Here is a 25,400-nt window from a genome sequence, read left to right as displayed (position 1 = left end):
ATCGCTTGAACACGTGTTATCGCCCTTTCCTTTCAAGTTTCTTTTGCAGTGAGTGTTATAGTCCAACTGGTCGTTGAATTCTCGCCTTAAAATGCTGATCTTCCCTCCAAAATTGGCACTGCAATAACTATTTTACTTCCTTAAACCCTAATATGCAATGTTGTCGGATTAATATTACCAGAAATCTACACGATCCATCGATTTGTGGTGCTAGCATATTGTCCCTAATACTTGATTTTCCTAGCCAATTTTTATCGTAGGGTATGAAACTATGCCATGAAGGTCTGTACCGTTGAGTGTTTTTCAATCAAGATATATGAAATTTTAAATTTATTTTCTAGTCTTTAAACGCTTTTGTGCGCAATCCTTCACCAATCAAAATGGTCAGGGAAGACAAAGGAACATGGAAGGCCAATTACTTCATGAGGATTATTGTAAGTTTGAAGTCTTATTGCTTAACTGGTGTTGTGTGTTGGTGTTGTTGTGTACAGTGTAGTTGGTCAATTTATTAACACCTCACTGGAATCTTAAAGGTTTCAAATCTAAAGCCGTTTTGACACTCACAACCTCGGTCATAAATAGTTGTAACAATTTGCTAGAACATCAAGTGGAGTGCATCAAAGCTATTAATAACGTACCCCTACTCCTCCTCCCTCCCTTCAATGTTGCATTTACCGGTTGGTTTTTGCACTCGAACCCATAAACATCAACATTGAAGGGGGAAAGGGGGAAAATTGCTGTCTGTGTTACAACATTTGTGACAGAGACTGCAACGTTGATTATGATCAACTGAAGTATAATTCAGGCTTTCATACTCCATTCAATTTTATTCAATTATGGTTTTGTTCACATCTGCAAAAATTCAAATTAAATAGGAGGGTAACCTCGCAGTGTGAGACAAAATGGCGCCGTATCGATCAAGGCCTAATGTGAACATGGCTTAAGTGATCGATGTCTAAAAGGATAAATGTTGGAGTACAATCCTGTAATTTATTTTGGTTTGTGGGGGTTGAGGGGTGGGAGTGTAATTTGGTACATGGTGATATGGCTTTGCCATTCATCAGAAGACAATTTCACTTCTCTTTTTTTTGTGATGCATAGATGAGTGTCCAAAGGTGTTTCTGAGTTCAGTTGTACTTTTTTTTTGAGGTTTTAATAGAGCAGGTGCATGGGTGAGAGATGTTGTGTCTGTGTTGTCATCTGCTGAAACAAACTACATGTTGCAATTTTTTTTTCATCAGCAATACATGGATGAGTATCCAAAGTTGTTTGTTGTTGGTGTTGACAATGTTGGTTCCAGGCAGATGCAGCAGATTCGTCAGTCCCTACGAGGACGAGCTGAAGTTCTGATGGGTAAAAACACCATGATCAGAAAGGCCATGCGGGGACATTTGAATAACAACCCTGCCTTGGAAAGGTAGTAGTAAATTGACACTTTTCCCCTGTCTCTTAAGCATGCATGTATAAGTCATAACTCTCAGGATGGCAAAGGCTACTATAATTTACGTACATGTAGTTAAAAGCATCAGTTATTTTCGAAGGCTCTTTATCAGGAAACTTTAAGATAAATGGCAGCATGAAGAAGGGTTGCTTCCTTGTTCCAACACTCTTCAGCATCTTTTTTTGTGCCGTCCTACATCATGCATTCAACAACATAAACGATCAAGATTTATTTATTTATTTTATTACCATTTTTTTAAAAATACTTTTTTTCAAAACAGATACTAAACTACGAACACTACACTGCACTATATACAATACACTACTTACATGTACAATACTTTACTTGCAATGCAAGCTACTCTATGATCAAGATGGGGTCAGCTGCGCACTCGATCTGGCCCACTTTTGTTCAAAGACCGAACCCAGAAAGTTCCTAGTCTGTGAGGTTCTCTTCACAGATGACGCAGCTTTTGTGGCAAACGGTGCTGCTGACTGTCAGGTGCTGATGGATGCATTTGCAGACTCCTGTGATCACTTTTCTCTGGTGAAAAGCTCCAAAAGGACAGTTACATGTACAAAACGTCAGGACTCGGCAGAACAAATCTTAGTCAATTGCAACATGCTAGATCAGGTGGATTCATTCTGCTATCTTGGGGGGAATATCACCTCCAATCCTTGTCTTGACTAGTCAGCTGCTGGATTGGAAAGGCAGCCACAACTTTCAACAGACTCAGGACCAGGTCTTGGTCCAACAGGTTACTTACGGAACACACGAAAGTTAACATATACAAGGCCTGCATGCTCAGCGTCGTACTCTAAGGCAGTGAAGCGTGGCCATCCTACATGCACCAGGAGAAAGAGCTTCATGCCTCCCATGTGCGATGCCTGCGGAACATACTCGATGTAACCTGGTAAGACAAAATTTGGAACACATTCGTACTTGAGAGACTGGGGTGCGAGCAAATGGCACACATTCTAGCGATTGGCAACAGCGTGCGGAAGAGAGAGAAATGGCATTCAAGGTTGAAGACTTTTACCAAACCACCTTGACTGGTCTTGTCTCTTCACATGCTTTTGATCTGTTATTCGCAGACAGACTGCCATACGCACACACATGTAGTCAAAAGGAGGAATTTCCCTGTATTTACATATACTGCTTCCTTAAACTGTTGTGTTTTTCACTTGAATAAAATTTTGAACTTGCCTTTGAGGTTTGAATTAAGGAAATTATTCTTCTGTTGGTCTGTGTAGAGTTGAAGCTTGGTCATACGTCTAACTTGAACAAACAAAATTTTTCTTGCCTTGGTTGGTCCATATGGGGAAGGATCATGCTCTCTGTCTTACGTATGTACCTCAGCCTGAAGCCTTGGGCTAGAGACCACATACTAATGTTCTCAGGTGGCCGTGGACAAGGGCTTTTTTCAGCCCACTTTATGGACCGTTGATTTCAGTCTGCGGTTAAAACATTCTGATCACATGATCACATTTTTTGTGGCTCTGTAGTTTCGAAAATACCGTGACACCATTTTCTGTTGCTATGCCCAAAGAGAAAAGCGTGAAACGATGTTAACGGCAAGTAAAACTTGCTGGGTAACCCAGGAAAAGCCTTGTCCAAGGAAATAAGAAGCAGGTGGAAACTTTCCTTCAGTTTTTTTTTTCTTGGCTGTGGGAAGAAGGAAGGAATAGATGTCCAGTATCATCACATTGTTGTTGTTGTTGGTTTAATAAAATAAATTGTTACATACATGTATATGTACGGGTGTTGTTTCCTTTCAGACTGATACCTCACATCAAAGGTAATGTTGGCTTTGTATTCACCAAGGAAGACCTTGCTACAGTGAGAGACCTCATCCTGGCAAACAGAGTTGCAGCACCTGCTAAAGCAGGAGCAATTGCACCCATTGATGTGTTTGTACCAAAAGGTAACACTGGCCTGGGACCAGAAAAGACATCTTTTTTCCAGGCTTTGGCCATTCCAACCAAGATTACCAAAGGAACTATTGAAATCTTGGTAAGTAGTGAATCTTTGGTAGCTGGGATAGACTTCACTACCCCCATCCCCTCCCCTCCCCTCCCCATTTTACAAGGCTTGTGAAAGTGTGCTGCTAAGTTTTATAAAAAGTACAGAAATAAGAAAAATTGCTGTATTTTTGTAATACGTGATGAAAACTTGGAAATCAAATGTCTTGATGAAACCCCTCAATGAGGGTTTTGCGAAAACTAGGACCCTCGAAAACTAACATCTAAGACCTAAGACCCTGGCTCTCAGGGCTTTCGTACTACGAAAACTTAGACCCCTTGTAAACAGTAGAAATTACAGGAAAGAAACACTGGAAAACTTACAAAATGTAGTGAACTGACAATAGACCTGTGAAATGTGTCCCAATTCGGTAAATTCATGCGTACGGTCTCTGTTTCTAACACCAGTACTGATCCTGGATTGTTGAGTATTATTTTCACGTTTTCTGAATGGTGAATGGATCAGAAGAAATTTGTCACATCGGGGTCACCATGAACAAGTTTTTTTTAGGCTGTAAAATGGCATGCTTCTTGTTTTATTGCTATTTGAATGCATCATGGGAAGTATACAAATATAGAAATGTCAACAGATGACATGAAATACATGGATATTACGACAATAGGGTCTTTCAAATAACTAGAATCTCAGTCTGTTAACCCTTTAATTGTAACCACTAATGTTAGTGTACATTAATTTTGTTATTCTACCTCCAGTATCAAAACAAGCTACATAAGTCACAGAAACAATAAATGGATGCGGTAGATGGTCAATCTTAAATAGTTTTACATGTATGACACAAGTGGTTTTCTGTTTAGTTAAATTTACACTGTTTAGGGGTCCTAGTTTTTGTAGTACGAAAACTAAGACCCCGGAGACTCTGGTCTTAGTTTCACACATTTGTTTTGTTTTTATAATGTGGAATTTCATGAATAATTACATAATGGCTAGCATAAAATTTTGGTAATTGAGAATGTATGTGTAAAGGTGCAGCAATCTTGGAGATAAAAGGTGGATTTGGAAGTGGGGTGTATGCAGCAATGTGGAAACATACATGTATATAAAATACATGTATTGTATCTTGTTTAAAACCAATTTTATATTTGTCCACAAGAATGATGTCCACTTGATCAAGAAAGATGAGAAAGTTGGAGCATCAGAGTCCACTCTGCTAAACATGTTGAAGATTTCCCCCTTTTCATATGGTCTTGTTATCCAGCAAGGTACTGTGTATTATATTATTTGAAAAACAAAATCAGAGAAGGTACAATTTGTCAGTGAAAATACTGTAATTTTGCTACATGCATTCATCAGGCAGTGCCCGGTTGTTCGAAAGCGGATTAATCACTCACTGAAAAACTCATTAATTAAGCCTTTGACACCCAAACCGGCCTGAAGCGTCCAGACGATTTTACTCGTCAATGGGGAGCCGCTGAGGAGTCAATGGGTTAACTTAGTCCAGGATTAGAGTAAACTTTTGTTTCATGTTTTTCAACTTTTTGGTGTCATTTTCTTTTGCTTATTTTTGTTTTTCAAGATTGACTTCTTGTAAGTAAAATTTTGCCAAATATCAGCATTGAACAGCATTTGAGAGTAGAGAAAATAATAAAATCCTCGGTTAATTTTTAATCTGGGATTAACGTTAATCTGCTTTTGAACAACCGGGCCCAGTAGTATTGAAATTGAAGACTTAGGGAGATATGTGATGGTTCTAAGCAAATTTCTTACAAATTATATTAGCACCAAAAACCAATAGTACTGGTGTTGTGTAGAACCCTGTAGAACATATTAACCTTCTTTGAAAGAGTTTGGTTCTAGACTGCTGCAGTCCATGACCTTTGCTACTGTTTTCGCAATATGCAGGAATAGGATTTTCTTCCACAATGTCTCACACAAGATGTACCTGTATGTTTTGTATTTTCAGTGTATGAAAATGGTGCTTGCTTTTCTCCTGATGTGCTTGACATCACATCAGAGGACCTCTTGATGCGTTTTGTTGAGGTATTGGAAGAAATAATTATTGTGAATATTAAGTAATTTCTAAGCAAGTGAAGTATTCTTTTGGAGTGCCAGGAATGACATGTTTCATTACTTTAATAAATTATTGTTTCTGGTTGTAGGGTATTGTGAACATTTCAGCTGTGTCCTTGGAGATTGGTTACCCAACAGTAGCCTCTGTACCACATTCCATCATCAATGGCTTTAAGAATGTTGCTGCTGTTGCTGTGGAAACCAACATCACCTTTCCCCAGGTTGAGCAGCTTAAAGCATTCCTTGAAAACCCAGAGGCTTTTGCCTCTGTGGCCCCTGCCGCCAGTGAAGCAGCTTCTGCTGCCGCTGAAGAGGAGACCAAGGAGCCTGAGAAGAAAGAAGAAGAAGAGGAAGAAGAGAGTGATGAAGATATGGGCTTTGGTCTGTTTGACTAAACCCAAACAACCTTTGTCAACCACTCCTCACAATGGATCAATAAAGTTTGAAAATGGTTATTCTTGTGTGTGTCTTAATTGAGCCAAGAAGTGTCCCATCAATCAAACTAAAAGTTAAGTTCCAAATTTTGATGGCCCAATATACAACTGTTACATCACTCACTCTCTTGGATGCCAGGGGGGCTCTTCCCTTCATTCCACTAGCACAGAAGCTCATGACTTGGAATCGTTTAACTCTGGTTCCGAGCTGGTTTTTTTTTAGTTTAAAAATTTCCTTATTTGGATGTAACGTAGCTCGGGTATTTTCCTGCGCGTGCAGCTTCGATCTTATTTTTGACGATATTTGGGCAAAAAATTGGCGTCCTAAAATCCCAAGCTGTTCCAAGGTAAAGAGTTGCAAGTTACACGCTTCAAGGTCATGTCATTCTGACTAGCATGAATGAGCTTTCCTTTTCAGTGCAACTACGTGTTCAACAAACAAAAAATTTTAAAAAAATTTACAAAGCTAGCTGCTGGTATTGTTATGATTTACATTTCTGAAAAACAAAGCAAAGACATCAAGAAAAACACTTCAAAGCCCTGACATAAAACCACTGCATATAACATAAAGCGGGATCATTTTGAGATTCTCGCTTCAAGCAAAACTGATTATCACTGCAAAATTAAGAAACTTTTATGAAAAACCTGAAACCAGCTTTAAATGCTGATCTTACCAGAGACAAGCTGTCACTGTTAATAGGTCAGTTACAGTTCAAAGACTGAACTGACGATTCCAAATTACTTTTGCCTCCAAACCAGTGTAGCTACAAACTATGACTGAGGTCACTTCTTGTTTATTCTTCGTTCAAGGGTCCAGACCTCTCTCTCTTTTTATTTACATTTAAAAGTTTTCCAAAATAATAGGGGTTACTTTTGAAAATGTATGTTGAAACATACAAGACGTTAAGTCTATAAAATGCATTGCTTCAAATGGTTGTAACTGCTATTTGTCTTATATTTCTAATCAAGTTGCCAAAGAACAAGTCGCTATGAAACAAAAATAACTCTGTGATTTTAAACCAAAAAGAAGTGTTTCTGCAATTAATTGATTTCTGATGAAAACGCTTTCTTTGGGAATTTTTTTTAAAGCCAATTTTATTGCAAAGAAACATCGTCGTTTGAGTGACATTCCCAAGTTGGGTACCCTGCAATGCTGAGTTCATCCCAGGGCCTTCTCTTCGGCGAGAAATATTCCTGGGTAATTTCCTGGGTACGAAAAAATGTAGTCTGACGTCACTTGTATGTTAGCGACAACTGTGCTTTCCCTCCTTCCCTTGACAACAACATATGGGAAAATGGCTTCAAGCAATTTGTCACTTGCTAAAATCTGATCCTATCATAATGGGATAGTTTGCACATGACTGCGGTTTCTATGGCTTCCTCTATGATTTCCATCGATTGTTAAATTCTCTTGGATTTTATAGCGAGTGTGAAAGAGAGCGGCGCGCAAGGGCAGGACGCCGTCAGCAAAACAATCGCATCGATATAACCTCGCGTCCGAGGTTCCTTTCCGAAGGACAACATGAGTCATGCAGAATCGGGGTAACTTAAAAATAACATTTTCTCAAAGAAACGTTGCACAATTACTTAATTCTTAAGTATATTTCTCCGTTCCGTGTTCTATTCGTGTTAAGTTACAAGTTTTGGGGTCAATTTCATTCGACTGACATTTTATTGTCCACCAAAATTAAGAAGCCAGTATTTCAATTATTTTACGAATGGGTTCGAAGGTTTTCCAGAAAGGTATTTTATACTTGAAAATGAAATTAAACTAGAAAAAGTATTTCATAAATCGTTCATGTTAGCTTGATAATTGAGTGTTGGTCAACCACAATTAAAATTACAATAATAATAATATTGTAATTTTTAATCTGAACTTATCATAATTACTGATAAGTTCAGATGATGATGTTTGAAAGTTAGTGAAGGTGAATGTATGATGGGATGCATTTGAGTTGAATCTTTTGCAAAGTCAGGTGATTAAGGTTTAAGTGGATTACCATCTGTTTATTAGAAATATAAAAAAAAAATACAGTATTGTGGTTATGTAATGTCTAATTTCATTTCTGTAGTCCTTTAGCCTCATACAACAGCTTGCAGGACAAGCACTTGGCTGGATATTTTTCTACTTCTCGCATGAAAAGACATTTAAGGAAATCAGGATTGGTGAGCTTTATACAATGTTAATTGCCTATTGATGTGATGTTGGACGAATATTCAATAGACTTAAATCTGTTGTTTATGCTGTGCTCTATTTTTTTCTGTCAAAATAGGTAAAGAAAAATGGAACAATTATTGACGAAAAGACTTACAGGATTAACATGGCAAAGAAGGAACATAGGAAGCATGTGCGAGATCTTTTAGCTACTGCAATAGTGCATAAGACATTAGATATTGAGGTATGACAAAGGAGATCTTAATAAGTACTCCATCTCCTGTTTTTTTGTTTTGTTCTTGGGCTGAGAGGATGAACGTTGCAAGATTTTCAAAGATGCTTCAAGATTGTCTGATTCCCAAATCCAAGAATGTGTTCCCTTAAACAGCACAATGTTCCCTTAAAAAATCAGATATTTCAGATATCATAATGTTTACTCAGTACACATGTAGTGTGCTCGACACCGGATCGACACCGTGCTTAGTGTGCTCGACACCGGATCGAGTGGTCTGGGTTCGGGGCCTGGCCGGGGACATTGTGTTGTGTTCTTGGGCAAGACACTTTACTCTCACGGTGCCTCTCTCCATCCAGGTGTATAAATGGGTACCGGCGTAATGCTGGGGGTAACCCTGCGATGGACTAGCATCCCACCCAGGGGGGAGTATAAATACTCCTAGTCGCTTCATGCTACTGAAACCGGAGATAAGCGCCGGCCTGATGAGCCTTCTGGCTCTTAAGCAGAGACTTTTACTCAATACACATGCAGCTTTCATGTGTGTCATAATAATTATTTGTTTTAGTTTACATATTAACTATATTTGGGGAAATTGACAATTATTTAAAGGGTGTAATATAGTAGCTCGCAATGATTAGCAGTACGAACAGGGCCTAAAAATTGCTTCTCAAGCCTCATTGGCCAGGGATAGGATTGAAATAAATTCAACCTGTAGGTGTGAGAGTTGGCAGGTTTTAGACTGTACTGTAGGCAAAGTAATTTATTTTAAAGTTGGTATTTCATTGCCATTAATCAAAGTTAAATGTTAAGGTGTTCCCCTCATCCTTGTGTGGTACGTTACACAAATGGGAAGATTTAAGGCAATCAGATCATGTAGACCAGTGAGGGACAGATCTCACATGGTACTTAGAGGGGTAGGGTTGCTCGTCGGAAATTTTGAAAAGAACCTCTAAGAGGCCTAATGTGGGCGTGGCATGAATTTTTTTCACCCCTAAGAGGTACCAAATTATTGGTTTTAATTAAACGAAATTAAAAATTAGTTAATTGTTAAATGTTTCCTGTCATAATTTTTAAACTTCCCCCCCCCCCTGAAAAAAAATATATTGAGCTGTTGGTCACTTGTATGTTTGTCTAATGTTATAGTTTTTGTGACTAAAGTGTCTTTTTTTTAGAGAGTTAGACAGTATGAAATAAGGAAAAGACTTGATGAGGCTTACAAAATTGAACTGGTCAGAAGAGTCAAGGTTAGTGTATGTTTGTATGAATGACAACAAAAACCACACACATTTAAATTATGTTGCATTTTGTGGCTTCTTTTAAAAGTAATCAAAGTAAGTAATTCATCAGTGGCACCTTAAAAGAGCCAATTTGGCCACATGAGTCTTGCTGTTTCCCACTCAAAACTGTTCAAAATCAGTCCTTATTACATGTAAATTCTGACTCATGGAAAGCTCTCAACATTTTCCATGGCCTTAAGGTGCATCAGAAAAAATTCCTCCACTGAGTCTATTACTTATTCAAATGGCAGATAAGAGAGTCATATTGCGTCAAATTAATGTAGCGAAATTTCCCTGCTTATCCTTTTTTCAACTCTTGTTAATAACTCAATTCCCACTTATATGTGCAACTATATGCCCTTCATGTCCACTGTATAATTATACCCTTCATGGCTCTCTTTCTGATCTTTCTACCATTTTAACAAACTTTATTATTCACTTCATCTTTTTTCTTAAACTCTTGTTCAACTCTACATGAAACACAAACTTTTTTTAATTCTTCACTAGTTCATTCTTAGTTCTTTTATATCCTTTCTCTGAACTATCTTTTCTTCTAAGTGTCTTTTCTGCCATTCCTTCTACTAGACAGATGAAGTTGAATTTAAGGTGAGACGCCACCTTTTTACATGTTTTTTTTTTATTGATAACTCTCAGGAATTAAATCTTTAGTTTCAATGGAATTATTTGGAACCTGGTGCTGATTATGAACAAAAGTAGACTGTTTATGGTCCCTGAGTTTTTCGATACACTGCAGATAAACATGATCATTGAGACTGAGGAGACATGGAAGTATGCAAATTGCAATGCATTGCTCAAAATAATCATGCCAATACAATGCTAAAAGACCCTGTTAAACTCAACACTAACATGGTCAAGATAATTGAGTGACTGTTTTAATTAGTTTGATGCTCTCTACTTCTTCTTTCCTTATGCCAATGATAAATGATTTGATTCTGTGGTCGGTCGAATTTTATGATCTACGATAATTTATTTGCTTGTTGCTTCTTTTGTAGGAAGGACGGAATAGAAGAGGAGATGAAGACATTCTTCCCCTTCTCTCTCCAAGAGAAAGAACAGCGCATATGAATAAAAAACAACATAGTAAACAAAGAGAAAGACCGTCAACTGCGCCAGCAACGCTACTGGATCAAGATAGTGCTGCAGAGGATGGTCCATTGAGACCCTCTGAGATCTACTATGATGATGAGACACAAAAGATTTACTACAGGGTATAATAATATATAATATAATAATAATAATAATAATAATAATGATGATGATGATGATGATGATAATGACTGTAATGAATTTCATTTGTTGTTGAGTGTTCAGCGTATTTAGCGCAGGGGCATTAATTAGGGACACTGTGCAGTAATCAAATCAACTTAAGGACGGTGCCTACTAATTCAAAGGTATTTTTGCCCCGGTTTACGATTATGCAGGAAATGTAGATCTTAACAAGTGTTATCGAAATCGAAAACGAAAGTTGGGGGTAACCAGGAATTTTCAAAGACAATGCATGAACAATAATTGTAAAAAGCTTTAACCCTTTAAGCCCTGAGGGGTTCCCCATTGACGAGTAAAATCGTCTGGCATTAGACAGAGTAAAATCTATAAGTGCCATTTGGCACCATCGGGGCTGAAAGGGTTAAAATACAAAGTCATGTATGGCGTTCCTTCTCAAATTGAAGCTTAATTATCTTTGAAGAATGCATGGTTAGCCCCAATTTTTTTTAGGATTTCAACCAAAAGTACTTACTAAGATCTATGTAGTCTGCATAATTTTAAACCGCGCAAATATATCTCTGTATTAGTAAGCATCATCGATAGGAAATCCGAGTATCTCGAGATGTGCAGAATGTATGCGCAATAACAACAAATTATTATACTGTAGGCACCATCCTTAATACTATTTGAAAGGACTGAATCTACCAGCCTTTTTCACTTAATGGTGATGTTATGATGCCATGTGAAACACCAATAGATGTTTAACAAGATGTACTCATTAATGTGATGTAACAGGTTACCATGGCAACAAAAGAGCCATCTAAATGCAGCCTATATTTTGTGTTTAAACGCATAGATCTTAAAAACGAACTCGGTGACGCCCATTTCTTATTGCTGGAGAGTGATTAGCACTCTATGATAAAACTTTCTGCATAGTTTAAAAAAAAAATCTGGAACAAATTCATAGCCACCTTCACAATTGAAAAATTTTAAGGTGGCTCTGAATCCGCCATAGAGAATTTTTTAACGTGGAAAGAGAGTTTCATCTTAGCCTGCTAATCACTTTTCAGCAATAAAAAAATGGGGGCCACCGAGTTCGTTTTTGAGATATAAGTGTTACAACAAAATATAGGGCATTTTTAGATGGTTCTTTTGTTGCCATGGTACTTAGTTACATCATGTTAATATGTGCATCTTGTTAAACAATTATTGGTGTTTCATATGGTACCATAACAATGCCATTAAGTGAAACAGCATTGCAGAATTATCTGTTTCTAATAACACATTCCCTCCAAATTATTGAAACGGTTTGTGCCACCTTAACTCACGTAAAATCATGGGTTGGTTTTTGAGGAGAGGGGCAAACCGAAGTACCCAGAGAAACACCACTCGAAGCAGAGTAGAGAACCAACAAACTCAACCCATGTATGACGCCAAGTCTGGGAATCGACCCAGGGCAACATTGGTGGGAGGCAAGTTCTTTCACTACTGTGTCATCACTTCTTTTAATACAAAAAAGTAAACTGGATGTAGTAACAGTAACTGCATAATTATTATAATGGGCCATTTGATGTGGCATTTTCACAGTTGCATAATTACAGGAAGCCTAATTATCAAAACACCTAAGAAAATATCATGGGATTGACACTCTGACGGTGATCAAACATCAAAGCCATTACAAATTGCTGGTTTAAAACAAGACCAGGACACCTACCGCGTGAATAATCCTCTGGCAATCTAGAAGAGAGCATTGTCTCCTCCATGTAACAGTTAATTTTTGACAATTTTCTTTTGCCGGTGAAGCAATTGGTTGGCAAGGATCTCATGGATATACACACCAACCATAACTCTAAAAAAAGAACCATTCTAAATCAGTTTCTAGACCTAGATATTACTGTAGCAATAACATAAACGAAAGTTTAGACCTAATCACTGAAATGGGCATTTAGACTTAATCTGTCACTAAACGAGAGTTTAACCTAGGGGACTTGTGGTGGGTATATCCATGAGATCTTTCCCGATTGGTTCTTGCTCACCTTTCCGTAATTTTTTTTGGGGGAAATAAAAGTTACATGTAGACTGCCTCCAGTAAGAATGGAGTTAACTAATCCTACTCTTTCATACTGTTTATTTGTCCTCGTTTATTTCCAAGAATTGCACATATTATTGGGATTTAATTCTGATGATTGAAACTATTGAAAAGCCTTTAATCTTTTGTTAAGGTGGCCTCAAGCTCCAGCCCTGCACAAATGAATGGCTACCTTAAAGATGAAACGGAGGAGCTGGGACCTTCACCATACACCCAAGCTTACCCCTCCACCTATCCTGCTCCTGCTCCTCCTCCCTCTGGTACACCTCGACGAAGCAGGACAGCTGGCACACCAAGAAGAGGCATTAAGCTTCAAAGGGTATGGCAAAGAAATTTAGCAAGAAGTTTGTAGACTGAGGGAGGACTCCTTGGGTGGTTTATATGTTGCCTTGAATGTAATGAGCAGTCGTAGATAAATCATTGCACAAGTACCATTGGAGCTACCATCTATGTTTTTATCTTTTTGATGTTGTTGTTTTTTCCTTTCGACTGCAGTTTCACTACTTGGCGAGAACAGAACCAGCAGTTGCACGGAGAGTGCAGGTACATGTAATCTTTCTTCTCTGTCTGTTGCACGGAACTTACTGTACTCACAACTTACATTTCAGTTGTACACAAAAAGGCGTTTTTGTAACACAGCACTTTTTTTCTTTGCAGCTTCAATCAATGGCGGAAGTGACAATGAAGTTTCTTGGCCCAAGCCTCGTTCTTACAAACAGTATGTTTCCAGAGGATAGATTGTCAGAAGTAATGGTTTTACAACAGCACTGTGGAGGAAGTACGCTGTGTGTCTTCAGAGAACTCCTTCCACCAAACAGTACGTTAAAATAAAGGATAATCCTTTCCACAACAGCGATTAAGTCATACCTTAGTGAAAATGGATGAAGCTGTCCATATGCAGTAACTATCTCTACCAGCTGTGATATTTTCACACGTCACTTTAATGACTTTTATGCCCATGTACTAATGCAGTACAAATGCAGCAATGGCCCTCAGGGCAAAAGGGGATTACTTACTAAAGTTAAGCACTTTTGTTGATCCGTTTGTTTCCAACATAGAGCTACAAATCTTTGCATGTGCACCTGTTCATTGCCATCATTTTGGCCCATACCCATGAACAGTTCACATTGTTCAGATCTTTCTCAACCGTCCTCTTCCAACTCATCGCAGTCTCCCTCTCACTCTCTCTCCTTCCTCCGGCACCCACTCAATGGGATGCATACCCAGCAAGCAGAGTCTCCTTTGATCTTCCTAGATAAGTCGGGAGGAGGAAGTAGACTCTGCCATCCGCCTCGATTTTCTTTGATTTGCTGCTCATCCAAAGAAATGGTAGAGTTAGTCCAGTTTCGACTTGTCCAACCTGGTTTTTTTTGCGCATGATCAACCACCATGCGTCATCAAACCTTTTTTGAAATTCACAACATCCTGGCAATTGTTAACTGTCAACATTCGCAGGTCTGGAGTATTTCCTCTGTAATTGTCAGTTGCAGAAACTAGTCTGCCAGAAACCTATAAAAATTTCAGTAAAAAATGAAATGGAAATTTAAAAGTATGAACTATTTGAGTTTCGAAGTAAGGAAGTGATCCCTTTGTTGTCGTGTGTTTGCCAGAATTGTTCAAAAATATCCGGACTGTTTGTTTTCGTTTTGTGGTTTTGCGGTCACTGGCCACGCATGACTGACACCCAAAATGTGGAGGCGGCTGGCAAAGTCTACTTCCTCTTGCCGTCTTACCTAGGAAGATCGAAGGAGACTCTGCTCACAGGGTATGGGATGCAGTGAGCAAACCTAAAATTACAACAGGGAGCCTTAGCAAAGATATCACCAACAGCAATGAAAACGTTGCCTCACGATATAACCTATGGCTATATTAAAAATCTTATATACACGTTGTGGGCGATTAGCATCCTGTAACTTTATTGGTGTGGCCGTCTCAAAGAAAAGAGAGAGAATAAACGATTCATCGTTGTGGGCTTCAAGTTTCCAACAAAAAAAATCTTACATTTGCTGAATTTCACTTTGCCTTTTTGCAGAATATAGCAATTAGAAAGTGTATTTCAATGCCTGTCACACATGCAGAACGACTATTAAGTTAATTTAATTTATTTTATTTACACACTATTTTATTTTCTCATTACAAAAATTAAGGATAAGTTTATGTTGACCTGCAGTTAGCAGATTTGCTAGTCGAGGCGGGCCAATCATCAACGTACTAAGAATATTCTTATGTCCCGTTGCTCCAGCCGTCGTCAATAACAAACCTTCCCATTATATAATTAGCCACCATCTTTCGGACGTACATGTATTGTTACTTAGGGCTGCATTTCCTTTCTCATTCGCTTACTTTTTCACAGCAATATTCACATTCATTTCGCGGCGACACAGGGGAGCACCCTTTGGTTTGACATTTTACATCGACGGGATGCAGGACATCCGCCTTAGTTCTTGCTGTGAGTACAAACACAAACCTGGAAAAATCTTAGGCGGAAGGAATGGACATTTTCAGTTTGTTGCTGTGGAGGGTGCTGCTCCTTGTTACCGATGTCAAGTGGCTTCTGCGCATAAAAGTTCTGTCAAAAACCAACGCAAGACGAGTCAGGGAGATGACATTGGCGAGAGGTCAAAAACATTTTTAACAGAGGCAAGTTAACGCCTTTTATGGCCTTTAAAGTGAACGACGTAGAAAAAGTACCACACCGTGTATGACACTAAACCAGCCCACTATGCTGCCTTTAAAATGTTTTATCACAGATCATCTCGTCTTCTATTTTTAGGCTGGGGATGAACAAAACCTGGATGCTGAGGAAGAAGGACAAATGTTCGATGTTATAATAACAAAAATAAACACTCCTGATGGCAGAGATGAAGACAGGGAAAATGGTAGTCGTAATCTTGATTTGGTTTTCTATAGTTTTCCTCCAATAAAATTTCGAAACAGAGCTAAGAGCCAAAGCAAGAAGTTTGGCCAATCACGAAAGATCCCTACAATTAAATGGGCTTTATGTAAAATATTTGAATGTCATTTGTTGACAGATGGCGGTGAAATGGTGGATAGTAGTACACAGACTCCCCGCCTCGATGACGACACTAAACAGAAAGAGGAAGTTGAAGTGGAAGTTGAAGTTGATGAAAACAACACGGGAGCCAAACGAGATAACACAGACCAGGACCACAATGAAGGTAATTGATATCCACGCCAATAGGAAGGGGATAAACTGGAAGAGAGCAAGAAAGGGAACGAAAGGGTAGAAATTAAGAGAAAAATGGGGAAAACGGAAATTGAAAAAATGTATATTTGCGTCGCGTGGCATTTAAATGGTCCTGATCATGGCCATCAGTCCTCAGATCTTACAAGGATTCCTATTTGCATAGCCTGCCCTTCCCCACAGGAACAGGAACAACATGAGTATGAGTGTACAAAGTTATTGTATTTGTGGAACGGCGTTTTTAGAGACCGAGTCTTGCATGAGAAATAATGTCGCATGGGATTGAGAATGGTGACTCGTGCTAGCCAAATATTTTCAGAACTCGTCTAACTCGTCTAGCTTGATTTGTGAAAATGGCATTACGTACATGTACACCTTATTCCATTTTAGCCGCCATTTTAGTATTCTTTTGTTTCCTTGCAAATTGGCCCTGTTGGTCTCACTTTCAAACGTAAAATAATGTATGTATTATACATACATACATACATACATACATACATACATACATACTTAATTGACCGCTCCCCATAGGGGCTTTTCAGGGCCAATGAAACACAATCAACGAAACGACAGAACACAACAACAACTGTTAAGAATCCCAACTGGCCGGAGGCAAACCAGTTGGCTATTTACAAGTGCAGCTGGGAATTCGAACCAGGGACTACCGGGAACAAATTCAACGAGTGGTCAGAGCGGGTCTTGAACCCGGGATCTCCGGATCTCAAGGCAAGCGCCCTAACCACTGGGCCACACTGCCTCACAATTCCTCAAAATTCGAAGGAATATCTACCTTGAACGAGGCCAAAAGGGCCAATCTGCAATCAAACTAAAGAACACTAAAATGGCGGCCATTTTGGAATAAGGTGTATAGATTGAAGGCGCTTTCCATTTGACAGAACTGACCGGCCAGACCGGGCATTTGGATTAACACACTTCGAGGATGATCTATGCTCATCCAGAAGAATGCGAGGGATTCATACAAGTGTTTCTGACGGGTCTGACCAGTTCTGACGAAAGGAAAGCGCCCGTAGTATTGGAGTTGTAGGCTTCTGGTTATGGGCTTCTGAAAATAATAAGTGATGATTTGTGAGCTGAGGTTTTGAGCGTCAGCCCATCGTCAGAGCGATTCCTTCTTGGTGGTTACTTTTCCTTTATCGACTCGTTTCATTAAATCAAAATTTCGTGTTTCACTCCTCACCGACGCAGCATCACAGTTTCCTTAAAAGCGAACCTCTTCATTAATGTTGGAGATCTTATTCGTTGGTTATTCGACAGGTAATAAGGTCGCTGAAGGAGAAGAGCCAGGAGCCAATGAATACGACGATGAAGAGTTTGAAGAAAGTCCAGAAAAAGACCAAGATGGCGAAAGTGGAGCAAAAGAGGAAGATGATAAAGAATATGAGACCAAGCAAGAAGAAGAAGAATACAACGAAGATTTCGAATCAGATGACGAGAAAGAGAAAGAGAAAGAGAAAGAGAAAGAGAAGTCTGACCTTGAGACCGACAAGGAGGTAGAGAAGAAGTCTGATGAGGAGAGTGATAAGGCGCCGTATAATGCAGATAAGGAGTCCGACGCTGGAACTGATAACGAGTCTGACAAAGAGTCCAATAAGGGTTCTGACAAGGACACCGACTCCAGGTCTGATAACGATTCAGATAAAGAGGATTCCAAGTCTGATAAGGAGGGTGATATGGCCGAAAGTGATAAAGATGATGAGGAGGTGGAGGAAATTCAAGATGATACTGAGGAGAAAGATACAACCTCAGGAGAATTAGGGAAGCAAGAAGAAGCTGATGAAGTCGAAGATGAAGTGGAGGAGGCCAAAGAAGAAGTGAGTTTTGGATGTAAAAGAAAAATGACAGACGTAATAATTGTGCAAGTTGGAAAGAGCCCAAAGGAATGGGCCTCTAGCAATAACAAATGATAATATACCTAGAAAAAAATATTACGATAAATAGAAAAAAAGTATAAATATAAATTATAGTATTATAAGCATAAATATAAATTATGGTATGAAATTACAAGTTACTTAGTTTTCTTATCTCACTCCTGAAGAGGCCAAATTCGGCCACTGATCTTACGTTATTAGGTAATGCATTCCACGCCTTAGCAGCAATGTAAGAAGTCGATTTAATGCCGTAAGTTGTGGTCTTAGCTACAGGTAAAACACGTTTCTTTTTGCCCCTGAGATTTTTCTTATTTTTTGGTACTTATTGAGGGCTTTAAAAATTGTTAAAAGCATCTCTTGTTACCCTCTACAACTTAATGAGTAACCTATCGTATAGCATAGAGTATCATATCCATTAGAAAAGTCATTAAAGACGCATGACGGCCCACTCGCGTAATCTCTCTAATCGGTCACTATCTTCTTTGAGACAGCTATTCCAAATGGAACTACAATAAGGAAAGTGTGGCATGATAAATGCCCTATATATACGTATCTTTGACGAAAATGAAAGAATGTGTTTGAATCGATTAAGTTCATCAATTTGTTTTTCTACTTTATTGATCAACTTAGGTATATGACTCTTAAAGTGTAACTTATTGTTAATTACAACCCCTAAGAGTTCAACATTGTCGGCCGCTTTAACTTGAGAACCATCAGTGACCAGTTCTACTTGATCACTTTTTCGTTTGGGCAAAACTAGGAGTTTGCATTTGTCCAAGTTCAGGGTAAGACCACAATCACGAAACGATTTGAAGGTGACTCCTAAATCCCGGACGAGTACAACCTGAACCTCGCTTGGAGCTATATCACTTGAAGTTAATTGATTGTCTTCGGCACAGTTCGAAAGTTTAGCCTCTGTAACGAAGTAGAATAAGTCGTTCAAAAAGATATTGAAGAGCAAGGGGCCTGAAACAGACCCGGCTGTGGAATTCCTCTGTATATCTTGAGAGTGTCAGACTTGGCATTGGCCGATTTAACACGCTATGGAATTCAGAGAAAAGGCTGAGTGATTTGAACTCACGAGGTCATGTGCCCTTGCATTTTTTTTTGTTACGAGTGAAAAGTGATCTTCACATACTTGAAATATTCGGACTTACCCTCCTTGTAAAATCGAAAATACCTAGTTTTAAATGTTGTTACCCCACCTTAATTTTAAGTGTTCTCTTTGCGGCTTAACGTCTTTTGAATTCTTACAGTGTTGTTATTTTTGTAAGAATGCTGATAGGCCAGCTAGTGCGGCCAGTTCAGAAGGGAAGCAAAGCAAAAATGTCTCGTTTGACGACGACGTTACAGTGATTGTAGCAGACCAACAAGAAGATAAAGTAGATGATTCGGACCAAATGGAACAGGTACGAGTCTCAAAACCATTAGCTGATCATTGTTATGTTTGACAATGCAGATTTTGATTGTGTAAGTCGCAGCGATGAAGACGAAAACGATGTTGATGGTGACAATAATTATTATTACTGTGATAAAACCGAATTAGCCATTTAACAAATAGATCCCATGTTGGCGTGCGTCTGTTAAGCAATAGATCGCAGATGACGTCAAAATGTACTAAGGAAAAAAAGTGGTACACGAGGCGATGGCCGAGTGTGTCACTGATGTTCTTATCAAGGGGACGGGGGTGGGGGGGGGGGAGGGGGGGCGTGAAGGTGAAATTTTTGTCTCCACTGAAGGTATCTGTCAATTGAGAGTGGAAATTAAACATGTCGTGATGCGGGAATGTCTATTAATATCAAACGAAGTAATTATCTTCCATATCCTGTTGAATGTACTGCTTCTATGTCTTTCCTTAAATACAACGCCTTAAGGCAAACTACTTGGTTTACTTTTAAAACCATGTTTGCATCACCCAAAACCAGCGCAACGTACCTTAATTAAAACTTGGGCGCCATTTGGAAGAGAAAAATAATCTGTTTCCCTCTCTCTCCTACTTGGAAATGAATACTGTTGACAAAATTAAGTCGACGACCTACCCTCCGTGCGCGCTTCATGTGTACTCACAGGCACGTGACCAGCCGCAACCTCGGTACTTTCTCGAAGTAGGAAGAGAGAGGACCCTGGGAACGAGGTTGCATCTCTCCATTCTTTAACCGGGCTGATAACTCATCATCTCCTTAATAACAATGCTACAAGTGTTGATTTCTTATTGTAAAGTAAACGTGGGTTCAAATTTGCAGGATGAAGGCGTTCTTAATGACAATGAACATGGTATAGAAAACGAGGAACATGACGATGAACCCAAACCCGTAAAGGATGCTGATGACAGAGTCGATTCCCCACGGCTGAGTGACAGTAGTAGCGACAGTAGCAGCAGCAGCAGCAGCAGCAGCAGCAGTAGCAGTGGAAGCAATGATAGCGAAGATGATGTAGACAGAGGTACGATTTCGAACAGGTTCCCTGGAAGGAAGATGAGCTTTGGTTGCCTTCTAAGTGAACATTCTCCAATTCCATATATAGTTTCATGCAGCTCAGTGATACAGCATCCAAATTATTAATCGGAAGGCAGCAGGTTCGACTCCTGCAATGGAGCCCTCAGAATTGTTTTTCCGAATATCCCCGAATGACGTCACCGCGGCCATGTTGGATATCCCTGCGTCCTTAAAATCCTTATGAATTTGAGATTGCTCTTCACGAATATATTTCTGTTTTTTTTTATTTTAAAATGGCCGCTAAGAATACTGTGGAGGAAGTAGCCCTGCCATACTGAAGTGTTGACCTCTTGTGAAATTAGGTCGCAACACCTGAACGTGACAATCAACTGTTACAGCAACTCAGTATTGAGTTTAGATAAACACCCCTGTAGATCCCAATACTGAATAAGCATTTTGTATGTTGAATACAGAATACTGTTGAACCTTTACCCTCCTACGTTTAGCGGAGTACTTATTATTCAACTACAAGTCTACTTACTCTATTCTAAAAGGAAACAAAGTAGTGAATCGAAGTTATTTTGACAAAAGACAGCATGTAATAATTTCTCATGCAGATTCCCCTCCCTTATTGTACCGATCCCTTTCAAAAGTTTTTTCGACTTTTGTTTGCGATGTAAATTTTCTAATTTGTTAATGGGGAATTCCACGTAAAAGTAATGCGATGTTGTTGGTCTCGTCACCAATCAGTAGATTTGAATATTCCTTAGGTTTCCTTTTGTTTCAAAGGCAAGTTATATGCATGTTTTGTTTTCTGTTTACTTGTAGGTCGCAAATCTAAGAAGAAGAAAAAGGAGAAGAAGAAAACTAAAAGCAAACCAGGGCAAGACCCTGGAAGTGACCCGGACTTAGTCTCTTCCGGCCAGCTTCCAGAACAAGCACTGAAAGCCGTTGGCGTGACGCCTGGAACTAAACACGAAGGCTCGGTCCAGGTCCTTTTAGCGGACAAAGAGGATGTTGAGATCGCTGGAGTTGAATTAACAAGAGATCAGGTAAAGCCGGTGCACTGGTTTGTTGTCTTAAAGGGGCTAGGTCACGCTATTTTAGGTAATTTTGTTTAATTTTGTTAATTATGAGCTCTAAACGTCAAATTGGCAGAGCAAGCCTCTTTCATTTGCAAAATCACAGCCACGTAACAACTGAGAATGATTTTCCAGCTGTGTAAATGACATTTTGATATAGACTGACATAAATTTGAAAAAAGGTGGGCCGACGTTTTTCAAATTTACCGAAATTCAATCCATTTCAATCCTCTCCAGTTTTGTCCATCCATGGCCCTTCTTGGCTTCCCTGTGTTTTGTTAGAGTTTTTCTATAGTTTTGATCAGTTATTTTGATATTTTAGTTAATTCTATGACCATTCGATCAGTGCTGAAATTGCCTAAAATTGCGTGACCTAGCCCCTTTAAAGTCGAAGTACAAAGTACAGTTGCACATGTAACTACATGATCCTCAGTGACAGTAACTTAACCATACTGATTGTTGTAGTGTTAACCTAGTAATTCATATGATCAAGTTTACTAAGAACCTTATTTAGTAGTGTACTATTAGAGGAGGCATCATCGCCGAGTGTTTATGGTGCCGGATTTTCAATCTGGTGTCCTCGGCTTTAGATCCCGCACTGACCTTTGACTGAAGTAGTTCGAGATAATCCCTGCACATTCAACGTCTTGGCTCCGCCTGTATACAGGAAACTTGTTTGCCTTCCATCATTTGGGATTCTTAAAGTTCCCTGAGTTTATTTTTATAGTTTATTCCATTGGAATTGAAAAGGCCCGAAGGAGATCAGTCAATTATGTGTAGTTATTGACAGTGGGAGGGCCGGACGGGAAAATATTTGGCCCGACGTCATGGCGTAGACCGAAGGCCAAATATTTTCCGCTTCTGCCCGACCTAAACTCAGTCAATAAGCATTTTATCATACGTGCTCTTTACACTATTCATGAGCACTCAACACGAAGTTTGGACAAAATAAGTTACAAGAATTTGCACAGAAATTCTTTTCTAATATAATCTTGTTTGCATTTGCTTTTCTGGCTGTAAATGACCTGGATGTTCAAAAGCAACGAAATCCTGTAAAATTGCATCGAACGAGCTGTACGTGTTCCAAGCAGGGCCGTACGACTTTTTATTACACAGAAAATGAGCTCAAGCTCATTTGTAGAAATCTATACTCTTTATTTTCACAGGTGAAAAAAGCCTATACGGCAAATCAGAATGGCGTACAGCTCTTTCACGTGTTGAAGTATAACAAATCAACCATAGCGTAAAGGCCTTTCCAAGCCACCCGTGCATCTTGTGCAAATCCTGCTTTGTTATTGAATCAGACAGTGACTAAATGAGACTTAGATAAAAAAAATCCCTTTGTACGTGCCTTTTTCCGTGTAGCACTTTATTTCCTTGATGTACATGAACTGCTCACGACATAGAAAGTGCTGTGTACGGGGTTTTATTCACTCGTTGTCTGTGTCAAAAACCCTCACTCGCGCTCGTTTGGGTTTTTGACACAAACAACTCGTGAATAAAACCCCGTACGCCGCACTTTCTATGACGTAAAATATATTTCTGGCCCTGCTCGCGCTAATGCGTACGGCCCTCGTACAGGAATTTTCCCAATAGTTTTACAATGACAGCGCGCGCGGGGCCATACGATAAAGTAGCTTACTGCTGGAAGACGGATGTGATTTTCTGTTAGATTTTTCATTTAAATAACAACCCCGACCGATCTCTGCATTGACAAAGTCGACACACGTTTTAACAATTTTTTTATCATTTACCACCTTGTAATTTCAATATATAATAATTGTGCATAATTACGTGAATAAACCCTGACGGTAGTTATATACTTCACATAATTAACTGTATCTTCTTCTCCGTAACTGTTAGTTTGAAGAAGTTGCAAGGATTATCGACTCTAAAGAAGAACTGGGATCCGTGATTCTCCGCAATACTGCAGCCGACGACAGCACGATAGAGATGCTAGCGGAACCCCTCAAGAACTCCCATGATCTTAAGGTACATTAAATGCAATGGCAACTAATTTCTGTGGTGGCAGGGGGTGACTTTGCAGTGAAGCAATAAACTTAAACGTTGATATTTTTTTCTACCAGAAAGTTAATTATGATCGTTTTGCGTGAAGTCACTGAAGCTGTATTGGTCGACCAATGAAACGGCGGCCATTATGGTGTAGTTTAACTATGCTCGGATAATTGAATGCCATTGTTAGGGCAATATTTCTTTTGTTTTAGTAAATCAATATGGCTGCTCGCAAACGAGGGTAATGACTCGACAGTTTTTTAATGAATGAAACTGCCAGCCGTTTGATTCATGTTTTAGTTCAAAGTAAGCTTGTAAGATTTAGGCAACTTGGACGAAAGTCAGTCTGTCATAAAGGTGTGACGATTAGTGTTCTTTACCGTGGTTGCGGTCAACATATTGATGGTTTTTCTCCGTTTAGATGCTGAATCTGAGTGTCAATCGTATTGGACCTGCAGGAAGCAAACATCTTGCTACTTTAATTAGGGAAAACAAGTCACTCAGAATGCTTCTGTGAGTAACCGCTGTGCATTTTAACAGCAATTTTCAAGTCAGTCTTACAACCGAAAGCAAAAGAATTTCGTGGATCAATCACAACAGACATATCAAAAGCCAATCATACTTCAAGCGAAGTATACGCAGTTGGTCCTCTGCTCTGTTAACCGCCTGCGACCAAGTCACAATTGGTTTTACTTTAAACTCTGGTCGGCTGAGAAATTAAGATTTTGCTTTAAGGCTAACTTAGTCCAAAATCAAAGCCAACGGCCACAAGGATGGTTTGCGGATCAAGAGGTCTTTTAGATATTGACGTTGACAAACGAAAAAAGCCCAAGCGTCGGGTAGCATGGTCAAAAGTTTGTGGTGATTTTGTTCTGAATACTGAACAATGTATCTTGGGTTTTTCCTTTGTTTCAGGTTGCATGGGAATCCTTTAACCAATGAAGGTGTGGGAATGATAGTTGATGGAATAGTAAACACCAGTAACATATCACTGATGAACTTGGATCTTGGGGACTGTGGGTTAACAGAGATTGGAGCCGGACATATTGCCAGACTGATTGAGGATAATAACACTATCTCCATACTTACTATAAGTGGCAACAAGTTTGAGCTTGAAGGGTGGAAAGCCGTGAGCAATGCTCTCAAACACAACTCTGCGTTGGAAACCTTGTCACTTGATTTCAACGAGATCGGAGATGAAGAAGCAGTTGTTATTGCCGAAGGTCTGCAAGAATGCAAGAACCTCCGTTCCATTGATTTGGAAGGGAACAAGATTGGAGACGAAGGAGCCCGAAGGTTGTTCCAAGCTGTTAGGGCGAATAAGTCAATCATTGATCTCACACTTTTGCCCATCAATCAGATAGCAAAACATATCGTGGATGAAGTCAAAGAATTCCTAGACTTGAGAACAAAGGGGATTGAACCCAAAGAAATTGACGCTACTGAGGACAACGCAGAGGATCCACATGGGAATGAAGACAGTGAAGAACAGCCACAGGAAGACCGGGACAAAACGGTATCGTTGATAGAACCCAAAGAAACGAGTGAGGCGGAAAAAGATGCGAACGTGATCAGTAGCGATATCCCAGCTGAGGGAGATGATGAAGGGGGGCAGAAAGGTCGAGGTGAAATGGAGGAGCTTGAAGGGACTGAAGAGGGTCCTCCACAAAGCAAAACGTCCGTGGATGACGCCAGCGAAGTAGAAGCATTCGAAGGAGAAGAGAAGGGGTCGGAAGGTGGAGAGCACCTGGAGGAGCAGAACACGGCAACCCCTGAACAGGAAGGAGGAAATGCCTTGGATGAAGAACAGTCTAATGAAGAGGCAGAATCTGTAGTTCCTGACACTATGAGCCGACATGCAGGGGAGG

General features: G+C 39.5%; 2 protein-coding genes across 3 annotated transcripts in view; both read left to right on the top strand.

Annotated features, from left to right (window-relative positions):
* The first annotated feature begins 15 nt into the window (after nt 1–15).
* LOC138003297 (large ribosomal subunit protein uL10-like) lies at nt 16–5,944 on the top strand. Of its 2 annotated transcripts, none has more exons than XM_068849267.1 (7): nt 16–261; nt 342–434; nt 1,242–1,417; nt 3,220–3,454; nt 4,575–4,683; nt 5,385–5,461; nt 5,581–5,944. In XM_068849267.1, exons 2-7 carry the CDS (start codon nt 381–383, stop codon nt 5,884–5,886), a joined length of 957 nt encoding a protein of 318 aa, XP_068705368.1. In that variant the 5' UTR covers nt 16–261; nt 342–380; the 3' UTR covers nt 5,887–5,944. The 2 variants fall into 2 exon arrangements, with proteins under 2 accessions (XP_068705368.1, XP_068705367.1); XM_068849266.1 differs by having other exon boundaries at nt 29–48.
* Nucleotides 5,945–7,154: 1,210 nt separating this feature from the next.
* The window catches only part of LOC138003296 (glutamate-rich protein 3-like), a 19,680-nt gene continuing 1,434 nt past the window's right edge, over nt 7,155–25,400 (top strand). The window contains exons 1-18 of the mRNA XM_068849265.1: nt 7,155–7,467; nt 7,998–8,091; nt 8,199–8,324; nt 9,488–9,559; nt 10,606–10,821; nt 13,042–13,227; nt 13,404–13,451; nt 13,566–13,725; nt 15,262–15,548; nt 15,682–15,787; nt 15,941–16,087; nt 17,389–17,945; nt 19,277–19,411; nt 20,246–20,444; nt 21,266–21,489; nt 23,383–23,511; nt 23,954–24,045; nt 24,448–25,400. The exon at nt 24,448–25,400 is cut by the window's right edge and continues 1,434 nt beyond it. Of these exons, the coding sequence (XP_068705366.1) occupies nt 7,448–7,467; nt 7,998–8,091; nt 8,199–8,324; nt 9,488–9,559; nt 10,606–10,821; nt 13,042–13,227; nt 13,404–13,451; nt 13,566–13,725; nt 15,262–15,548; nt 15,682–15,787; nt 15,941–16,087; nt 17,389–17,945; nt 19,277–19,411; nt 20,246–20,444; nt 21,266–21,489; nt 23,383–23,511; nt 23,954–24,045; nt 24,448–25,400 (3,751 nt within the window). The 5' untranslated portion in view covers nt 7,155–7,447. The remainder of the gene's footprint in view (nt 7,468–7,997; nt 8,092–8,198; nt 8,325–9,487; nt 9,560–10,605; nt 10,822–13,041; nt 13,228–13,403; nt 13,452–13,565; nt 13,726–15,261; nt 15,549–15,681; nt 15,788–15,940; nt 16,088–17,388; nt 17,946–19,276; nt 19,412–20,245; nt 20,445–21,265; nt 21,490–23,382; nt 23,512–23,953; nt 24,046–24,447) is intronic.

This window comes from Montipora foliosa, chromosome 5 (assembly GCF_036669935.1).
Source record: "Montipora foliosa isolate CH-2021 chromosome 5, ASM3666993v2, whole genome shotgun sequence".
Lineage (NCBI taxonomy): Eukaryota > Metazoa > Cnidaria > Anthozoa > Scleractinia > Acroporidae > Montipora > Montipora foliosa.
The sequence above is the reverse complement of the archived record's forward strand: the minus strand, read 5'-3'. Positions and strand labels throughout refer to the sequence as shown.